Source organism: Muntiacus reevesi, chromosome 1 (genome assembly GCF_963930625.1).
Source record: "Muntiacus reevesi chromosome 1, mMunRee1.1, whole genome shotgun sequence".
NCBI lineage: Eukaryota > Metazoa > Chordata > Mammalia > Artiodactyla > Cervidae > Muntiacus > Muntiacus reevesi.
Window position 1 is genome coordinate 81,769,364 of NC_089249.1, and position 15,674 is coordinate 81,785,037.

General features: G+C 47.7%; 1 protein-coding gene across 5 annotated transcripts in view; it reads right to left on the reverse strand.

Moving 5' to 3' along the window:
- Positions 1-2,779: 2,779 nt before the first annotated feature.
- TUFT1 (tuftelin 1) overlaps positions 2,780-15,674 on the reverse strand; it is a 44,728-nt gene continuing 31,833 nt past the window's right edge. For all 5 annotated transcript variants that reach the window (XM_065904149.1, XM_065904165.1, XM_065904157.1 and 2 more), the window contains 7 exons: positions 14,411-14,524; positions 10,234-10,362; positions 9,362-9,456; positions 7,065-7,170; positions 6,136-6,219; positions 5,115-5,215; positions 2,780-4,296 (listed from right to left, as the gene is read on the reverse strand). In XM_065904149.1, coding sequence (XP_065760221.1) covers positions 4,233-4,296; positions 5,115-5,215; positions 6,136-6,219; positions 7,065-7,170; positions 9,362-9,456; positions 10,234-10,362; positions 14,411-14,524 — 693 coding nt within the window. In that variant the 3' untranslated portion in view covers positions 2,780-4,232. The remainder of the gene's footprint in view (positions 4,297-5,114; positions 5,216-6,135; positions 6,220-7,064; positions 7,171-9,361; positions 9,457-10,233; positions 10,363-14,410; positions 14,525-15,674) is intronic.

Consider the following 15,674-nt stretch of genomic DNA (forward strand, 5'->3'; position numbering starts at 1 on the left):
CATTTTCCCTAAATATTAGTATTTTTCTGATTTTCCTCCATAATCATATATTTTACATAGCAGGCCAGTTCAAACGCATAGAAATAGATATAAAACAGAGATAGGGTGCCCCAACTCCTGCAGACATGCACGAGTCTGGCCTGGAATACTAGTGAGGGGGAGGAAAGGTGAGATGCGTAATCAGCACTGAACTGATAGATAAAGTCATGAGGACAAATGACTTCCTTCCCCTCAGTTTGTGAGGTCCTGAGGTCTAAGACTTGGAAACCAAAACCCGGTCAGGAAATTAATTATCCTGCCATCATCTATCCTCAATCCCAAGTCCCAGAGGACTCCAGAGGAAGAGAGATTCCAGGAGAAAAGCCCACACATTTGAGAGTTCAAAGTGTAGGTCCCAGTGCCAACCCACAAGAGCACACAGAGCTAGAAATTTCTCACCTTTTGGAAAAAAAAAAAAAGATCTTCTTTAGCCTCAGCCTGGATAAGGATTTTCCTTGGCGAAAGAGGGGCAAAAGAATATTTAGGTCTCCAACTTTGAGTTTCAAGGCCATGGTGCTTAGAACTGGGACAGGGAAGATAGGAAACGATTTCTGTTTGCAAAGCTAGAGTCCTAAATCGAAGCATGGAAAAGAGGCCAAGGGCCCTAGGCGAACATCTGCTGTTGGGTCAGAGCCTGAACAAACTCAGGCCCGTGCTCCGCAATGCTTGGCTCTGAGGAACGAGGGAGCCCAGGGGATTAGCAGAGGCCCCACAAAAACCAGCAACACACATCGAAGCGCTGATTAGAGACAGAGCATTACCCTCCTTAGTCAAATTAAGTCGCTTTAAGCCACCTCATGTCAAAGCATCTTTCCAGAGGACATCGTGGAACATTTCATTAATGCAAAGTTTTTTAAAACAGAGATGAAAATAAGTTAATCAATTTTGGTTTTAGGTACTTAGTTTTTTGTTTTGTTTTTTTAAAAGGCCCAATACACCATTTGGTTGAAATACCATGTCCCGATCAGGCTTTTTTCTAACCAGGGAAGGTAGGGAGGCTTTTTTCTACCCCGGGAGGACAGGGGCAGTTATTCAGGAGGCAGGGAGCACTCTTCCAAGCCTTTCCCACGTTGAGGTGATGCTCCCAGTTTACAGGGTGCTGCTGATGACGGCTGCATGTCCGGGCAGCTCTCAGCACCCAGCTCAAAGAAACAGGCCATCATGGCAAAGGTCCCAGGGAGTGGGACTCAATCTTCTCTGTACAACACATCAGGGAGCACAGAGGAGTGGCTTATACATGACATAACACAGGCAATAAACAGGCTGCTGAAGTCAGGGGCAGCTTCTCAGCACGCCCTTTCTCAGGCCTGGGCCCCTACCGTTCCCCAGTCCCCAGTCTCCATCTCTAATTGAAAAGGTTGCCAGGATATAAACTATCTTTCCCTTGACTATTTCTCTTCCCATAGAACCTCCTTAGCCCCTGTTCCTTTGGGCAGTGGTACAACTAAACTTGGGGAAATGTACGCCAGAGGTACTTTTTGGTCCCAGGAACCTCTTGAAGCGCTAGTTCTTTTTTTTTTTTTTTTAATTCAGTCATGCTGTGTGGTTTGCGGGATCTTAATTCCCCAACCAGGGATTGAACCCAGGCCCATGGCAGTGAAAACACAGAGTCCTAAGCACCAAACAGCCAGGGAACTCCCGTTAGAGCTCTAGTTCTCTCCCCAGAACATTTCCAGGCCATTTCATTACCTCCAAGTCCAACCTCTGCTTGCCTCACCAAGTCCCTGAGGCTCAGTCCAGAGCTTCTCTTTCCTGTATGGCGGGCTCACTCACTCCATCTTCTTCCTCACTGCATCTTCTTCCAGCTCTGCAAGTCTTCTTGGCTCCTTAAGCAACCCCACCCTGCTTCCACCCTCTTAATATTCTGAAAACAAGCACAGTCTAGATACACCCATGCCAGGCAAGACTGCCAGAGAAAGAAGAGAACTCAGGCTGCTCAAAGACAAACCCAGGTCTGGAATGGAAGGAGGTTTCCAGTGCATTCTGAAGCCTGAATGTGAATTAGCTGAGAAGCAGAAAGGGGAAGGAAAGTCACAAGAGAAACTTTTTCTGATTGAAGGCGAAAGGGGACGAGAGAGGAATTGGGGCCAGAGATGAAGGGGGTTTCTAGTTCCTTTGGCCCAGGGAATATTCCTATAAATTTAGCTATGTCCCCGTTGGGCCCTGCAGTCAACTACATTTTTTTGGCAGGAAGAAAAAGATGATCATTGGATTAATTGAATGCAATACCTAGAGATGTCAAAACCTAAAGCCTCAAACAGCTGCAGTCAGCTTTTCATTTCTGCAAAGGATGTGGAGTTAGTCACCTCCCTCCAGTGCTGATCGGTAAATCTTTGTTTTGAGATTGGTAAAACTCTAAGTAATCACAGGACCTCTGTCTGCAAATAAATCTCTAACTTTTGAGATTGGTAAATCTCTGAATAATCACAAGACCTCTGTCTGCGAGCAGCCTTTTTCCAACTGGCCAAGCTTAGGGATCCCACAAGGCCACCACCCCAGACGGGTCACAGCAAAAGTAAGGAGCTACCTCCTACAACAAGGACTCAGACCATGGAGCTGAGCTGCTTAACAGAGACACTCTAACTCCTCTGAATGCCTCAAAGTCCCCAAATCATAGTACCGGGGATGTCTCCACACCTTCTAGATATGGACAGCAGGGTGCCCACCTGCAAGAAGCACTAGAATTATGTTCTTTCATCCTCCCCGAAAAGTGACAAGAAACCACAGCAGGAGCTCAAAGAGACATATTAACATAATTTATTAAACTCAACATACAAAGAGTATGCCATGGGAAAGAGTATCAGAACTGGAAGGACCCATGGAAATTATCTGGTGCAACCCCCTCATTGTGCAAATGGGAATGGTGAGAAGAACACTAGAACACCACAATGAACAAAGCTAGCATGTGAGCTCAGCCCCAATGCACAGAAACCACAGACTTAAGGCTTCTGGTTTTGAGCCAAGTAGAATCTAAAGAGACTTAATGTTTATTTTTCATTTTTCTGTGTCCTAGAGTACCACATTCTGATGCATACCTCCTTCTTAAGGCTGCAGGAAGAGCCCTAAAGAGAACACAGATGAGCGGCAGGTTCATTCAGAGCCAGGATAACAAACTGCTGGTGGAGCACCGGGGCACAGCAGGGTTAAGAGAGGAATTCAATCCCTCCTGATGGCTGTCTTCCCCCAAACAACAGACATTCAGACCCTAATGCCTCAGGGTAAATATACTTGCCTTCTTGAGGTTTGGAGGAGGAAGGGAAAGGCAGCAGGTAGAGGAGAGAAAAAGACTTATAACATCATTCTGAAATCAATGAGTCCATTGGAAATGCTCTTTTTCCTCTGTCAAGTAAATCCAAACACCACAAGAGAAGACTGCAGAACTCTGGGATTAAATCAGTTGTGAGATGGAAGGAAAAACACCAATAACTTAGCAAAATAAATACCATAAGAGTTTCTTCGCTGAGATTGATGTAACCCAGTGAAACAGTTTTTAGGCTCTGAGTCAAGAAGAATGAGGTGTATCTTGCACCTCCACTTAGGGGGAAACCCTAAGAGGTTCTGGGAGCCTTCACAGCAGAGAGAAGTTGCCCATAACTGTCCATGGCCTCACAGAACCTTTCTGCTCACAGCTACGCCTTGAAGGACATTTCCCCTCCCCCAAAGACAAGAGCACCTGGTCAAAGTTGAGGTTCACGGACCCTGACCAGGCCTTGACAGGCAGCCCCATAGTCTGTCTGCAGGAGGCCCCGCTCAGCATGGGCTGAGGGTGGAGCAAGTAGAAAAACAAACAGTTTGTTGCTAAGAACTGAGCTATGTTTATGGAAGGAACTCTGTTCCCCCAGGACTCCAGCTTCTAGGGCAGATCTCATCACCTCTCCCGACCTGACCCGTGGAGGGCCTGCTTCTGGGGCAGCTAAACTCCAGTCTACAACAGAAGGGAGGCTCTGCTACAGAAATAGTAACTATGGGAACAAGGCTACTACCCTGGCTCCTGCAGGCAGGGTACCAGCCTCCAGAGGCCACAGTGTCCAGAGGGGCGTTAGTCCTCCTTCTGCCCAGCGTACAGAACCGTGAAGCCCGAGCCTGAGCACAGCCGGGGAGCAGGTGGGAAGTCAAAGTCAGGGCCGGCAGCCTCCAGGGGTGGTGGGTTCCTCCGCAGGCCAGAGGTGGCAGCAACGTCCATCTCCTTGGGCTCATGTTTCCACTACTCGGATGAGAGGCATGGGCTTTGGGCTGGGGGGCTTGGATATCCTGATGCTGAAAAGAAAGTCGGAAACACTGAGTGCCCTGTCATGGCCCAGCCTTCCCAGGGCCACCCCTCTGGCTTGCCTCCAGGTCATGCCCTGCAGGGCCCACTGATCTCTTGGTTCTAATGTCCTGAAACCATCACTGCCAGTGCTAAGGGGCCAGGGGACTGGTGCTTTAATCTCACGACAAGGGTGCAGAACACAGAGGGTACAGCTGAACACCTACGGAGCGGGACGGCTGTGATTCCTGATTTTTCTTCTAAAGTTTGGGACCTTTCTGTGAATCTCTCAGAAACAAAAAGCCCTCTCCCTAGATATATGCCCTTGCTGTATATGTGTGTGCTCAATCACGTCCGACTCTGCGACCCCATGGACTGTCCCCTGCCAGGCTCCTTTATCCATGGAATTTTCCAGGCAAGAATACTGGAGTGGGTTGCCGTTTCCTACTCCAGGGGATCTTTCTAACCCAGGGATCGAACCTGCTTCTCTTTGCACCTCCTGCACTAGCAGGCAGGTTCTTTATCACTGTACCACCTGGGAAGCTCCATATGTCCTTGCTACACAGTCAGAATTTTTACATCCAATTTCAGGGGTTTATATGCCTCTAGTGTTGTTCACGGGCCTCCCTGGGGTTATGCTATCAGGCTCTACTCTAACCTGGTTAGAAAGTGGTTCAGGTGGAGAATGGATCAGATGAGAGACAGAGAGAATGAAACTGGACCTTGAAGAGCCTTGTCCTGACCTTGGTACTAAAGGTTTCTTTTCTGTGGCTCTGCCCTTCCTTCCTTCACTTCCTACCTGGGCCTGGCTCCATGAGGACTCACTCACCTTCCCAGGTTCTCGGTCTTGGCCCGGTTCTGGGTGCTGAAGTTGCCATGACTGATTTGTTTTTCTATCAGGTGTTCCATCCGGTCGTGCATCTCTAAATTCTGTAACACAAATTTATGAGATTAGAATTGGTTTCTACTGGTTTTCCATGGGTCCCATTTAACCAGCTCATCCTGATCTCCACCTCTAGGTGCTGCTGCCACCCCCACCCTCACTGTGCATGCCATCACCAGGAAGCCCTCATCTTCACCACTCCAGGTTTCACTCTCCTTCCAGTACTTGCTCCAGCCTCCTTCCCTGAGGACGTGTTCTCTCCATAACTGTTAAACACTGATCATCTCCTGTACTTCCCTTCTATACATTTCCTGCATATAATAGAGTCTGTTGAGAAATTTACTTGCATTTGCTGATGTGCTTTTCTATAAAGTACCCTTAGGTATATTTTTAATGGATTTTATCTCTAAATCTAGACTGCAGACTCCCTGGAGATAAACAACTCTGTCTCCTATTTCTTTTGATCTCCCCCTCTATCTGAGACACCCTCACACAATGGCTGCAAAGTAATCTCAGGGAGTCAGTCAATGGACAGGAAGGCCTCTGAAGTATGGTAGACATCAGACCATGAAGAACTCCTCAGCCAATCAAGCCCATCACCTTAGCCATGGAGAAGACTCCATCTATAGGATGTGTTCTCCTTCAAGGCTCAGCTCACTGTCAGCTCCTCTGCTAAGCCCACGGAATCAGAATGAAGGGCCGGCCTTCATGCAGCTGTGGCACAGGGGTGGCACCACAAGGATTATCCCTTCAGAGTGGGGACAGGTCTTACCATTGCCCGCAATGCCTAAAGAGTCTCAGAAAACGTTCACTCAGCAGAAAAGCTGGAGATCAACCAACCACCTCAGATACTCACTTCTGAGCAGCAGCAAGACACGACCAAGACCCCTCCAGAATCTCCCCCTCCCCATGTCCAGCTTCTTCTTCAAGAGTCTGCTCCCTTCCCAGGGCTGCCCAGAACACACACCTCGGCTTCCAGGTAGGCAATCTTCTCCTTGAGCTCCTGGATGGTGCTATCCTTGGACTGGATCACAGCTTTTGAGTTCTGGAGCTGCAAAGATGTGGGAGACATGAGGGCTCGCTCTGAAATGACTCATGACACACTCATCCAACTTTGCCCGGCTGCTGGGGGAGCCAGCGGAGACAAAGGGCAGAGTATTGCACCTCTCACGTGACTTCCTTAGCTTTTCAGTAAACATTAAACTCTTGATTATCCCAGATTTGCTTGAGGGGGGTGAGGGGGAACACCACCCTCATAATCCAAAATAATGGATGGCTCAAAAACCATTTCATTTGCCTTTGGGAAATACAAATGATGTACTGGTTCAAGAAAGGAATATTGAATGCCAGACTATATGACAGTCCCTATTTTAGACAATGGGAAACAGTTGTGAACAAGATGGAAGAAATCCTAGCAGACAGGGAAATGACATGCCACAACTCTGCCCTCCCAACTAGGGGGTCTGAAATTCTCAAAACAATTCCACAAAACAGCACATTCTGACCGCCTAAAGCTCAGGCAAGGAAAAGCAGAAAATATATCATGAGGATTGCAAAGGTTGAAAATCTACACACAGATAAGTGAGTTTATTGGGACTGAACTACTTATTTACCAGCACTTTTTAACATGCAAGGAAGACTAACCTTTTCCTTCTTTTCCCATGGAAAACCACAAGGCAAATGACCAAAAAAGTAGGGGAAAGATGGAAGAAAAGCAAATCCCAATCACCCTAATTTAATAGGCAGACTTAAGTGTTTTATGGGACACTCAAGAATATAAGACAAGATACCCAGGAGAATAAATAAATAAAGGTGGAGGCTTGACAGGAAAACAGGGCTAGACACAATGCAGAGACTCCCAGAGTGCGCCCCCCAGAGCAGGGGTTACCCACGTACCTGCTCTATCATTTGCCGGACTTTTCGTTGCTGGCTCTTAAGCATGTCATCCAAGTGGTGGATCTTCTCCCGCAACCCAGCCACTTCCTTTTCCAGGTTAGCAGCCCTGGGAATTAAGACCAAAAGGCTGAGGTAAGAGGAAAAGATACTTTCTCCACCTGGTCACAGTAAGGACCTTGAGCTCAGGGGATTCTGATCAGGTGTGTTTCCTTCCACCCCAGGTCTGCTGCAAGGAGGAGGCGGTGGGAACACACATCAGAAGCATCACTAGAGATCATCCAGTCCAAACAAGGGAACTGAGGCTCAGAAAGGTTAGAAAGGATAAATCATTCCGGACAGTTCCACCAGTAAAACTAGGGCCAATAGGAAGATGTACCAAGGTAGCAGTTCTTATGTTATTTAATAACATAGGAAAGACATTCTTAGTATTAAAGCTGTCAGAAAGTGGACTGCCTCACATCTAATGAGCTCCTTATTCCTGGAAAGATTCATGTACAAGCTGGGATTATGATACCCAAGACCATCAAGCTGTTAGCAGCGATTTTATACCAAGAGGGAGATAAGATTTGAGGACCCTTAATGCCTCTTCACATTGGAGAAGGAAATGGCAACCCACTCCAGTATTCTTGCCTGGAGAATCCCAGGGACAGAGGAGCCTGGTGGGCTGCCGTCTATGGGGTCACACAGAGTTGGACATGACTGAAGTGACTTAGCAGCAGCAGCAACACCTCTTCACATGAGTCTGGCTTTGTTTTGTTTTTTGGCTGTGCCAGGCAGTACGTGGGATCTTAGTCCCCTGCCCAGGGGGACTAAGTGCAAAGCACTGGGAGCTAGAAGTCATAACCACTGGACCATGAGGGAAGTCCCAGGTCTAAGTCTCTTGATTCCCAGACATTGCTGAGCAAACTGGGTCAAGATCTCCAAAGGTCAGGAGGCTGGGGAGAGTGCCCAGGAGTTCAGGGCATTTAAGAATTGCTGGCACCCATTATTCTCTGGGTCTGCCTGAGGAAGCAGACAAGAGCCCATTGCTAGAGGATGGGCAGCTCTAGGAGTGGGGGACAATGCAATCTGAGCCCAACTCACTCTTCCTAAGTTCTAACACTCTAAGTTCCTACCCTCAGCTCTCCAGTGTGCTATTCCTGTCTCCTTTTATTTAGAAAATCAGTGTTTATGATGTGCAACTGTCACTTGCCATCCCCAAATCTCAGTCTTCTGGTCTTCTCTGTCTCTCCTGCTCCTTCCACTCAGTCCTCTGTCTGTGAGCACCTCCACCACAGGAGTGGTGAGGGAGTGCTGAGTAATTTAAAGCAATTCTGCTATGAAGTCTGAAAGAAGGTTAGATGTCTGTAGTTACCATGCCAGGCGGGCCTAGATCAACGTTATCCCAAAGGAGAGAAGATAACCCTAGCAGACCGAGGGGTCCAAGAAGGCGAGGATTGTGTCTGTTCATCTTGGAATCCCTTAGAAGGTCCTTCAGGTAATGTCTGTTGAACTTAGAAAGGTCCAGGTGTTTAATTATTTATTTGACTGTGTCAACTTTCAGTTGTGGCACTCAGGATCTTCAATCTTCATTGCAGCATGCGGGATTTTTAGTTGTGGCATGTGAAATCTTAGTTGCAGAATGTGCGATCTAGTTCCCCAATCAGGGATCAAACCTGGGCCCTCTGCATTAGCAGCGTGGAGTCTTAGCCACTAGACCACCAGGGAAGTCCCCCAATATCCTAATGTTAAATTTGCTTTACCATCTGTGATCTTCCCAGGTGGTGCAAGTGGTAAAGAACCTACCTGCCAATGCAGGAGATGTAAGAGATGTGGGTTCAAACCCTGCTTCAGGAAGATTCCCTGGAGGAGGACATGACAACCCACTCCAGTATTCTTGCCTGGAGAATTCCATGGACAGAGGAGCCTGGTGGGCTACAGTCCATGGGGTCACAAAGAGTCAGACACAACTGAGCGACTAACACTTTGTCTAGGGGGGAGTAGGCTGTGGTACAATCTAGTAACACATCCAGTGTAACAACCTCAGAATCTCAGAATGACGTACCGCAACGGTAGATGCTTCACCAGCTCCCTCCTGCCCCTGACCCTACAACCGCAGGAGCCTTTTCTTCGGGGTATTGGAAAAGGAGCTCCTCAGACAGGACAGCCTCCCCACAGTATCTCCCTGGGCGGGGCCCCAGCCCGTGCAGGCAAACGCGAGTCAGAGCTGGAAGTCCTGACGTCAGCACCGGCTTCCGCCCCAGGCCGGCAGCCTCTCCTCCCCGCACCCCAGCCTCGCGGTGAGCCAGGGCCCTTACTTCTCTTGTTCTGCCCGGCAGTCAGCATTCGTACTCCGGAGTTCCTCCAGGGCTGTCTCCCCTTCCCTGACCTTCGCCAGTAAGGCCTGATGCTCCTGGTGGGCCAAAGGAAAGAAAATCTACAATGAGGAGACGGTGATGGTGTCTGTGTTCGGGGAAAGATGGGCACGAAGGGCTGGGACTCAGCCCCTGCGGGGCCTGGGACAGCTGCCAGGGAGCAGCAGGTCAAGCTGGTTTGATGGGGTGCTCTCCCCTGTCAGGGATAACCCTTCCCACCCTCAGCACATAGAAACTTCTCAGCCTCGCCCAGCTGCCCGAAGGGAGAATCTGGCCCTGCATCAGCTGGGTCCACCTGCCAGCTCTGGCTACCAGTCCCCGGGAAACTAGGCTGAGTGGCTCCTGAAGAACTGTCTTCAAAGTCCAAAGGGAAAAAAAAAAAAAAAGGCCAAAGGGCAGCTCTACCAGAACCCACCTAAAATGGAAATGGGTTCAAGTCGAGTTACCAAGGGCTAAGTTAGATAAAGAAAGACCTTCCCTGGGACTTACCAGGTGGTCCAGTGACTAAGACTCTGTGCTCCCAATGTAGGGGACCCAGGTTCGATACCTGGTTGGGGAACTAGATCCCGCATGCCACAACTAAAGATCCCACACGCTGCAACTAAGACCCAGCACAGTCAAATACATAAATAAAAGATTTTAAAAAAAAACCCTTCCCATTCCTTAAGGGTTAAACGCTACTGCAAACAAAGCTGTGAAATGCGCTTTTCTGCAACAGCTCAGAAAAGGAAGGTTTCTGCAACCATCTCAGTCAGTCTGCCTGCACCTTCCAGCCCAGAATTCTGGGTGCTGAAGAGCAAGACCCCAGCAGTTACCGTCTCCATTCCCAGCAAACGCCTCTGCAGCTCCCCGACTTCTGCCTCCTTCTGCTCCGCTCTGTCCTCCGCTCTCTGAAGGGCCACCTGACTCTGTTTGGCTTCTCTCTGGTACTCGCTGAGTGTGACCTGGGACATAGGATGAGGATTGTGTGAACTGTGTGTAAGGACAAACATGGATAAAAAGGAAAAAATCCAGGAATGCGGGTGCAGGGATGGGAGGAGGAGGCAACCCTGATGGGCATACCGCTGTCTCCCCCTCACTGTTCCAGGGCCACTCAGGAAATCAGCAGATTAACTCCACTCCCAAGGATAATTGTCAAATAATCAGAGTGACACCTGGAACTCACAAGCTCCGCTTTCCAGATGGCTGACATCTTCGGCATCCCCACCAGCCCTCCAGGGTCACCCAAGGTTAAACCAGTGTTATGGCTTTCTTCCTAATACAAAGAATCCAATGGAGGAATCTCTGTCCCTCCTTCTGTCTCCACTCTTCCTCATCCTCACTTCCAGCAATCCTGGAAAGACCAAAACAGCACTCGGAAGCGTTACTAGCACCAGGAAGAATTTTCCAATGTGGAAAGGACAAAAGTGGAATTTAGAGTGAAAAAGTAAACTAAGAACTTGCCTCCTTTCCTCCTGTGCACATTTTGCCAACTCCTGATCATCTTTCAGGTCTCAGCCTAGACACCTCTTCTTCCAGGGAGCTGGAGCTCGGATGAGGTGTGTGTCCTTTGTGTGTCTACAGAGGACACACAACCTTTCCCTCTTATGCACTGAGCAGATTTTGCCTGGTGACTTGTGCGCACCCCCCAGGAGACCATCAGCTTCATGACGGTAGAGACCCTGGGCACCATTACCTTTCCAGAGCTTAGCACAGCGCGGAGCACACAGCCAATGCTCTGCAACATCATGAATGAGCCGGATGATCATCTAGTCCAACCCTCTCCTTTCACAACGAAAGGTCAAATGACCTATTCAAGATTACACAGCCAGTAAATGATAGTAAACTCAGCTGTTTCATCATTGATTTCAATGCTTCCCAGGTACCCCACTCTGACTCCCCAATCAGAGACTAAAAAAGAATCCGAGTAACCTCTGGAAAGCCTAGCCAGGCCTGGTAAAACGAACCAGCAACCAGTTTGTCTGGCTCCTCCTAAAGTCAGAATCAAGAAGAAAGCAAAGCAAAGAATGATGTGTGATGGGACTTGTCCACATTAGTACAGAGCCCCATCCAGAGTAAATCCTTCCTGACAGCCAGGAGCCAGTAGAACGGGAAACCCACACTTAATGACAGGTTGTCTTCATGGTAATAGACAATCTTGCCCTTCTTGCCCCCCAGCTTCAGAAAAACAGACCAGAGAGTCTAATCCACCCGAAGAGACTGAGAAAAGCCTTCCAGTGTCCCATATTAGCCTGAAGCAGGCCAGCCCCTTGGGCAGAAGTGTAAAAAGAAGGCCTCTCATTTCTGTACACAGACATCGCACCCAGGTTGCTGTGTGCCCAGAGCACAGCACTAACGAGCCACAGATGATCCTCACACGCAGCTGTAAAGTCACAAAGGGAAAAAGTCACACTCTGCTACATTGGTCCCACAGTTCCAGCCAGCCTGCCCTAAGGGAACCCCTTAACCATGAGAGGGTCTGGGGACCTACCCCAGTAGTGGGAGCAACCCAAGGAGCATCTCCTATTGTAGATCTGTGCTACATGTCTTGGGGTTAAAGGGCAGCCCCTTGTAAGAAGCCATGAGTGTGTGGTTAACAGCAGTCAGAGGCCTTACAGCCTTGGGCTTTTACTGAGGATACTTTTGCTCAAGTATTGAAGCCCAGGGTTAGCAGAGCTCCCCCATTTGTCGCCAAAACCAACTAGTACTTCACAGTGTTTCTCAATGTAGAAATTTCTTTCCAACATTCACAGTCTGGTCAGAGCTACAGCCTCAACCTCCCCTTCCTCCTGTTCTATTCTAGGAAAGTTAAGAAAGGGTCACTAAACTGATTCATTATCGACTGAATTATCCAAATTGGGGAATCTGAAATAGACTCAATAAACTCCTTTACCACACCGCTACTTTGTTCTGAGACCAAATTAATCTCAGTATTACCCTGTTGTTAGCGTTGTTATTTAGTCACTAAGTCATGTTCAACGCTTGCGACCCCATGGACTGTAGCCCTCAGCGCCTCTGTGCACGGGATTTCCTAGACAGGAATACTGGAGTGGGTTGCCATTTCCATTTCCAGGGGATCTTTCCAACCCAGGGGCTGAACCCCCTTCTCTTAGATTGGCAGATGGATTCTTTACTTCCCAGCCACTGGGGACCCTAAGCCTAATTTATTTAGGACAGGAAAACCCACCTGTTAAACTGATGACTAAGAAAAATGTAGAATATTTATTATTTCTAAAACTCTTTCAAGCAATAAATATACTTACAAATATTACCTCACTCAATCAATGCACCAAACTTGCAAGGTATATTTCATGATCCTTTTTAAAAAAATATGTCCTTATATATATATTTAAATATCTTCATAATCTCACTTTTCCCGCATTTACTCTTTAATCCAGTTGGATTCTATTTTTGTAAACAGTGACGTATATTAAGGATCCATGTAGTTTATTTTTAATACTAGTTAATTAATTCCATCTTCATTTATTGAATATTCTCATCTATCTCTATTGGTTTAAAAGGACACCTCCATCATATACTATATTCCTAAATAATCATGACTCATGACCCCTTTTTACGAAAGTTGAAACTAATGGTTAGGGAGGTTAAATTACCCAGATAAGACTTTAACTACTCTTGAGGCAGTTAATCACTCTCACTACCTTTGGTCCACACCCTCAATACATCTCTCAAAAATTCTCTCTCTTTAGTCCATGAAAGAGAAGAGTTCAGGCTGGGAGTTCTCCTTCCATCAGCCCCAGGCAAGCCTGGGCAGGGCAGAATCCTATCATTACTTATTTATGACTGAGTGAACAACCGCAGACACCAGATGGTTCTCACACAGAGCAGTAGGAGAACTGCTCTGTGTCCGTCTTGTGTACCTCATCCTCTATCCCAAGAATTTTCTGGAAAGCATGGAACACCTCACACACTTTTAATAGTTGGGGAAGGGGCTTATATATATAGACTTCGGTATTTTTAAAATCTTCTATAATAACCTTTTTTAACAATAACTGAGATACTCAAGATTACAGAGCTCTGGGTGGGGAGAAGGATAAATTGGGAATTTGGGATTAACAGATACACACTAACTATTTATAAAACAGATAAACAACAAGGGCCTACTATATAGCACAGGAACATTCAATATCTTAACCTATAATAGAAAAGAAGCTGAAAAAGAATATGTGTGTGTGTGTGTGTGTGTGTGTAACTGAATAACTTTGCTGGACACTTAAAACATTGTTGGGGGGCTTCCCTGGTGACTCAGATGGTACAATCGTCTGCTTGCAATGCTGGAGACCCAGATTCAATCCCTGGGTCGGGAAGATCCCCTGGAGAGGGAAATGGCAACGCACTCCAGTACTCTTGCCTGGAAAATTCCATGGATGGAGGAACCTCATAGGCTACTATCAATGAGGTCACAAAGAGTCAGACACAACTGAGTGACTTCGCTTTCACTTAAAACACTGTTAATAAATTATACCTCAATTAAAAAAAAAAATCACAGAGCTCTGTGTAGTAAAGCCAAGACTTGATCTAAAGTTTCCTGATTCCACAGGCACATTTCTTCTTAAGACCACACCAATCCATCCACTCATCCCATCCACACTTAGGAGGCACCCACCCGATACCTAGAATTGTCTCAGACACTGGGGACGCAGTGGTGAACTTTACAGGAACAATCTTTGCCTGCATGGCACATACAGCCCAGCAGTTCTTACCATGGATTGACAGAAAGGACTTCTGAATTACCTGTTCTCCTAAATCAGCGCCACTTCTCCACTCCAGTAGAGCAGAGACTCAAAAGCTGACCTTCAAACTATGGGCTAGCCTTGGACAGCAAAAACTATAAATATCCAAGAAAGGGCAAAGCTGACGGGAAGTGCCCCAGGCCACCAAACCTAGCCTTTCCAGTTGACTGATGGCATCCCAGCCAGGAAGAAATTCATCTGCACCTGTATCCAGTGGCCCTGCCCTTCGGGCACTTTCTCCTCAAATCCCAACTCTCACCTTAAAAGTCGAACAGTCTGACTGGTGCTGCCGCTCAGCTTCCTGCAGCTTGACAAGCAAGTCCTGAACCGTCTTCCTCAAGCTCTCGACATCTTCTTTTATATAGGTGTCCACCTATAGCCAGAAGAGGGACGAGAAGGTGAAGCCACTATGTGACTTGGTAAGACAAGGTTGCCCCATAATAAACACCTGTTAGGCCGACTGGCCCAGACCACCCTCATGAAGGAATTTACATCACATAAGGGAGTAAAGTTGGTCGTCTTAGGCACCCAGGTGTTCTAAGTTATCCATATGAAAACACACTCGTACCCTAAAGAACTCAACTAGCTTCCAATCACCTCATTATTTTAGGACACACTATAGTTTTTATGTACTTGTCAATGGACTGATGACCAGATATGGTTACGCCATCTTCACACGTGTGTCCTGCTTTTCCACCAGACTAGAGCCCTCTGAGAGCAGGGACCCTGATCCTCTTTAGACTTCAGTCCCCAAGGGCAAGGGCTGTGCCATGCTGGTCAAGAGGGGCGCAGCCCAGAGGCACGTCTTTTGTGGTTCTCTGCGCAGAGCACAGAGATCGGCAGATAAAGGGTTACTGACAGATGGGCAGCTTAGGGCAAAAGACCTGGTGAATCCAGGAATCAGATGTGATGTAGGAAAAGGTGTCTCATCGAGGTTACTGTGAGTGTCTCCCGCAGACACACCCAAACTGGGGGAGGTTAGGGCTGAGTTGGCGTGTAGGGTCTCGCCATTTCAGCCACACTTCAGTTACCAGCTCCCTCGAGTCTGACAGAAGAGTCTCTCCCTGTCTTGCACAGTGGGAGACAACAGCACCTTCAAACCAGAGCGCAGAGCTCAGCGGGGAGGAGAGGACAGTGTCCCAGGTGGTGTGTTATCACTGAGGACTGTGGGCCTTGCTCCTCTAACTGGGAAACAGGGAGAAGACTCCTTACCACACCCTGCCTTCAAGGCTGCCTCAAAACTAAGTAAGATAATATCTTGGAGCTTGGAAGAAGAAAGGCTGAACAGACAGTGCCAGGTGTTATTATAACTTGTTGTTAACAGCATATTTGCCAAATATGGTGACTCAGGGGAAGGAAAAAATCCAAACTGCACATCTAAAGTGAGTGGCTAGAATCACAACATTCCCAATCCAGCCATTAGGGACGTCCCTGGTAGTACAATGGCTAAGACTCTGTGCTCCCAATGCAGGGGCCCAGGTTTAATCCCTGGTCGGGGAACTAGATCTCACATGGCACAAGTA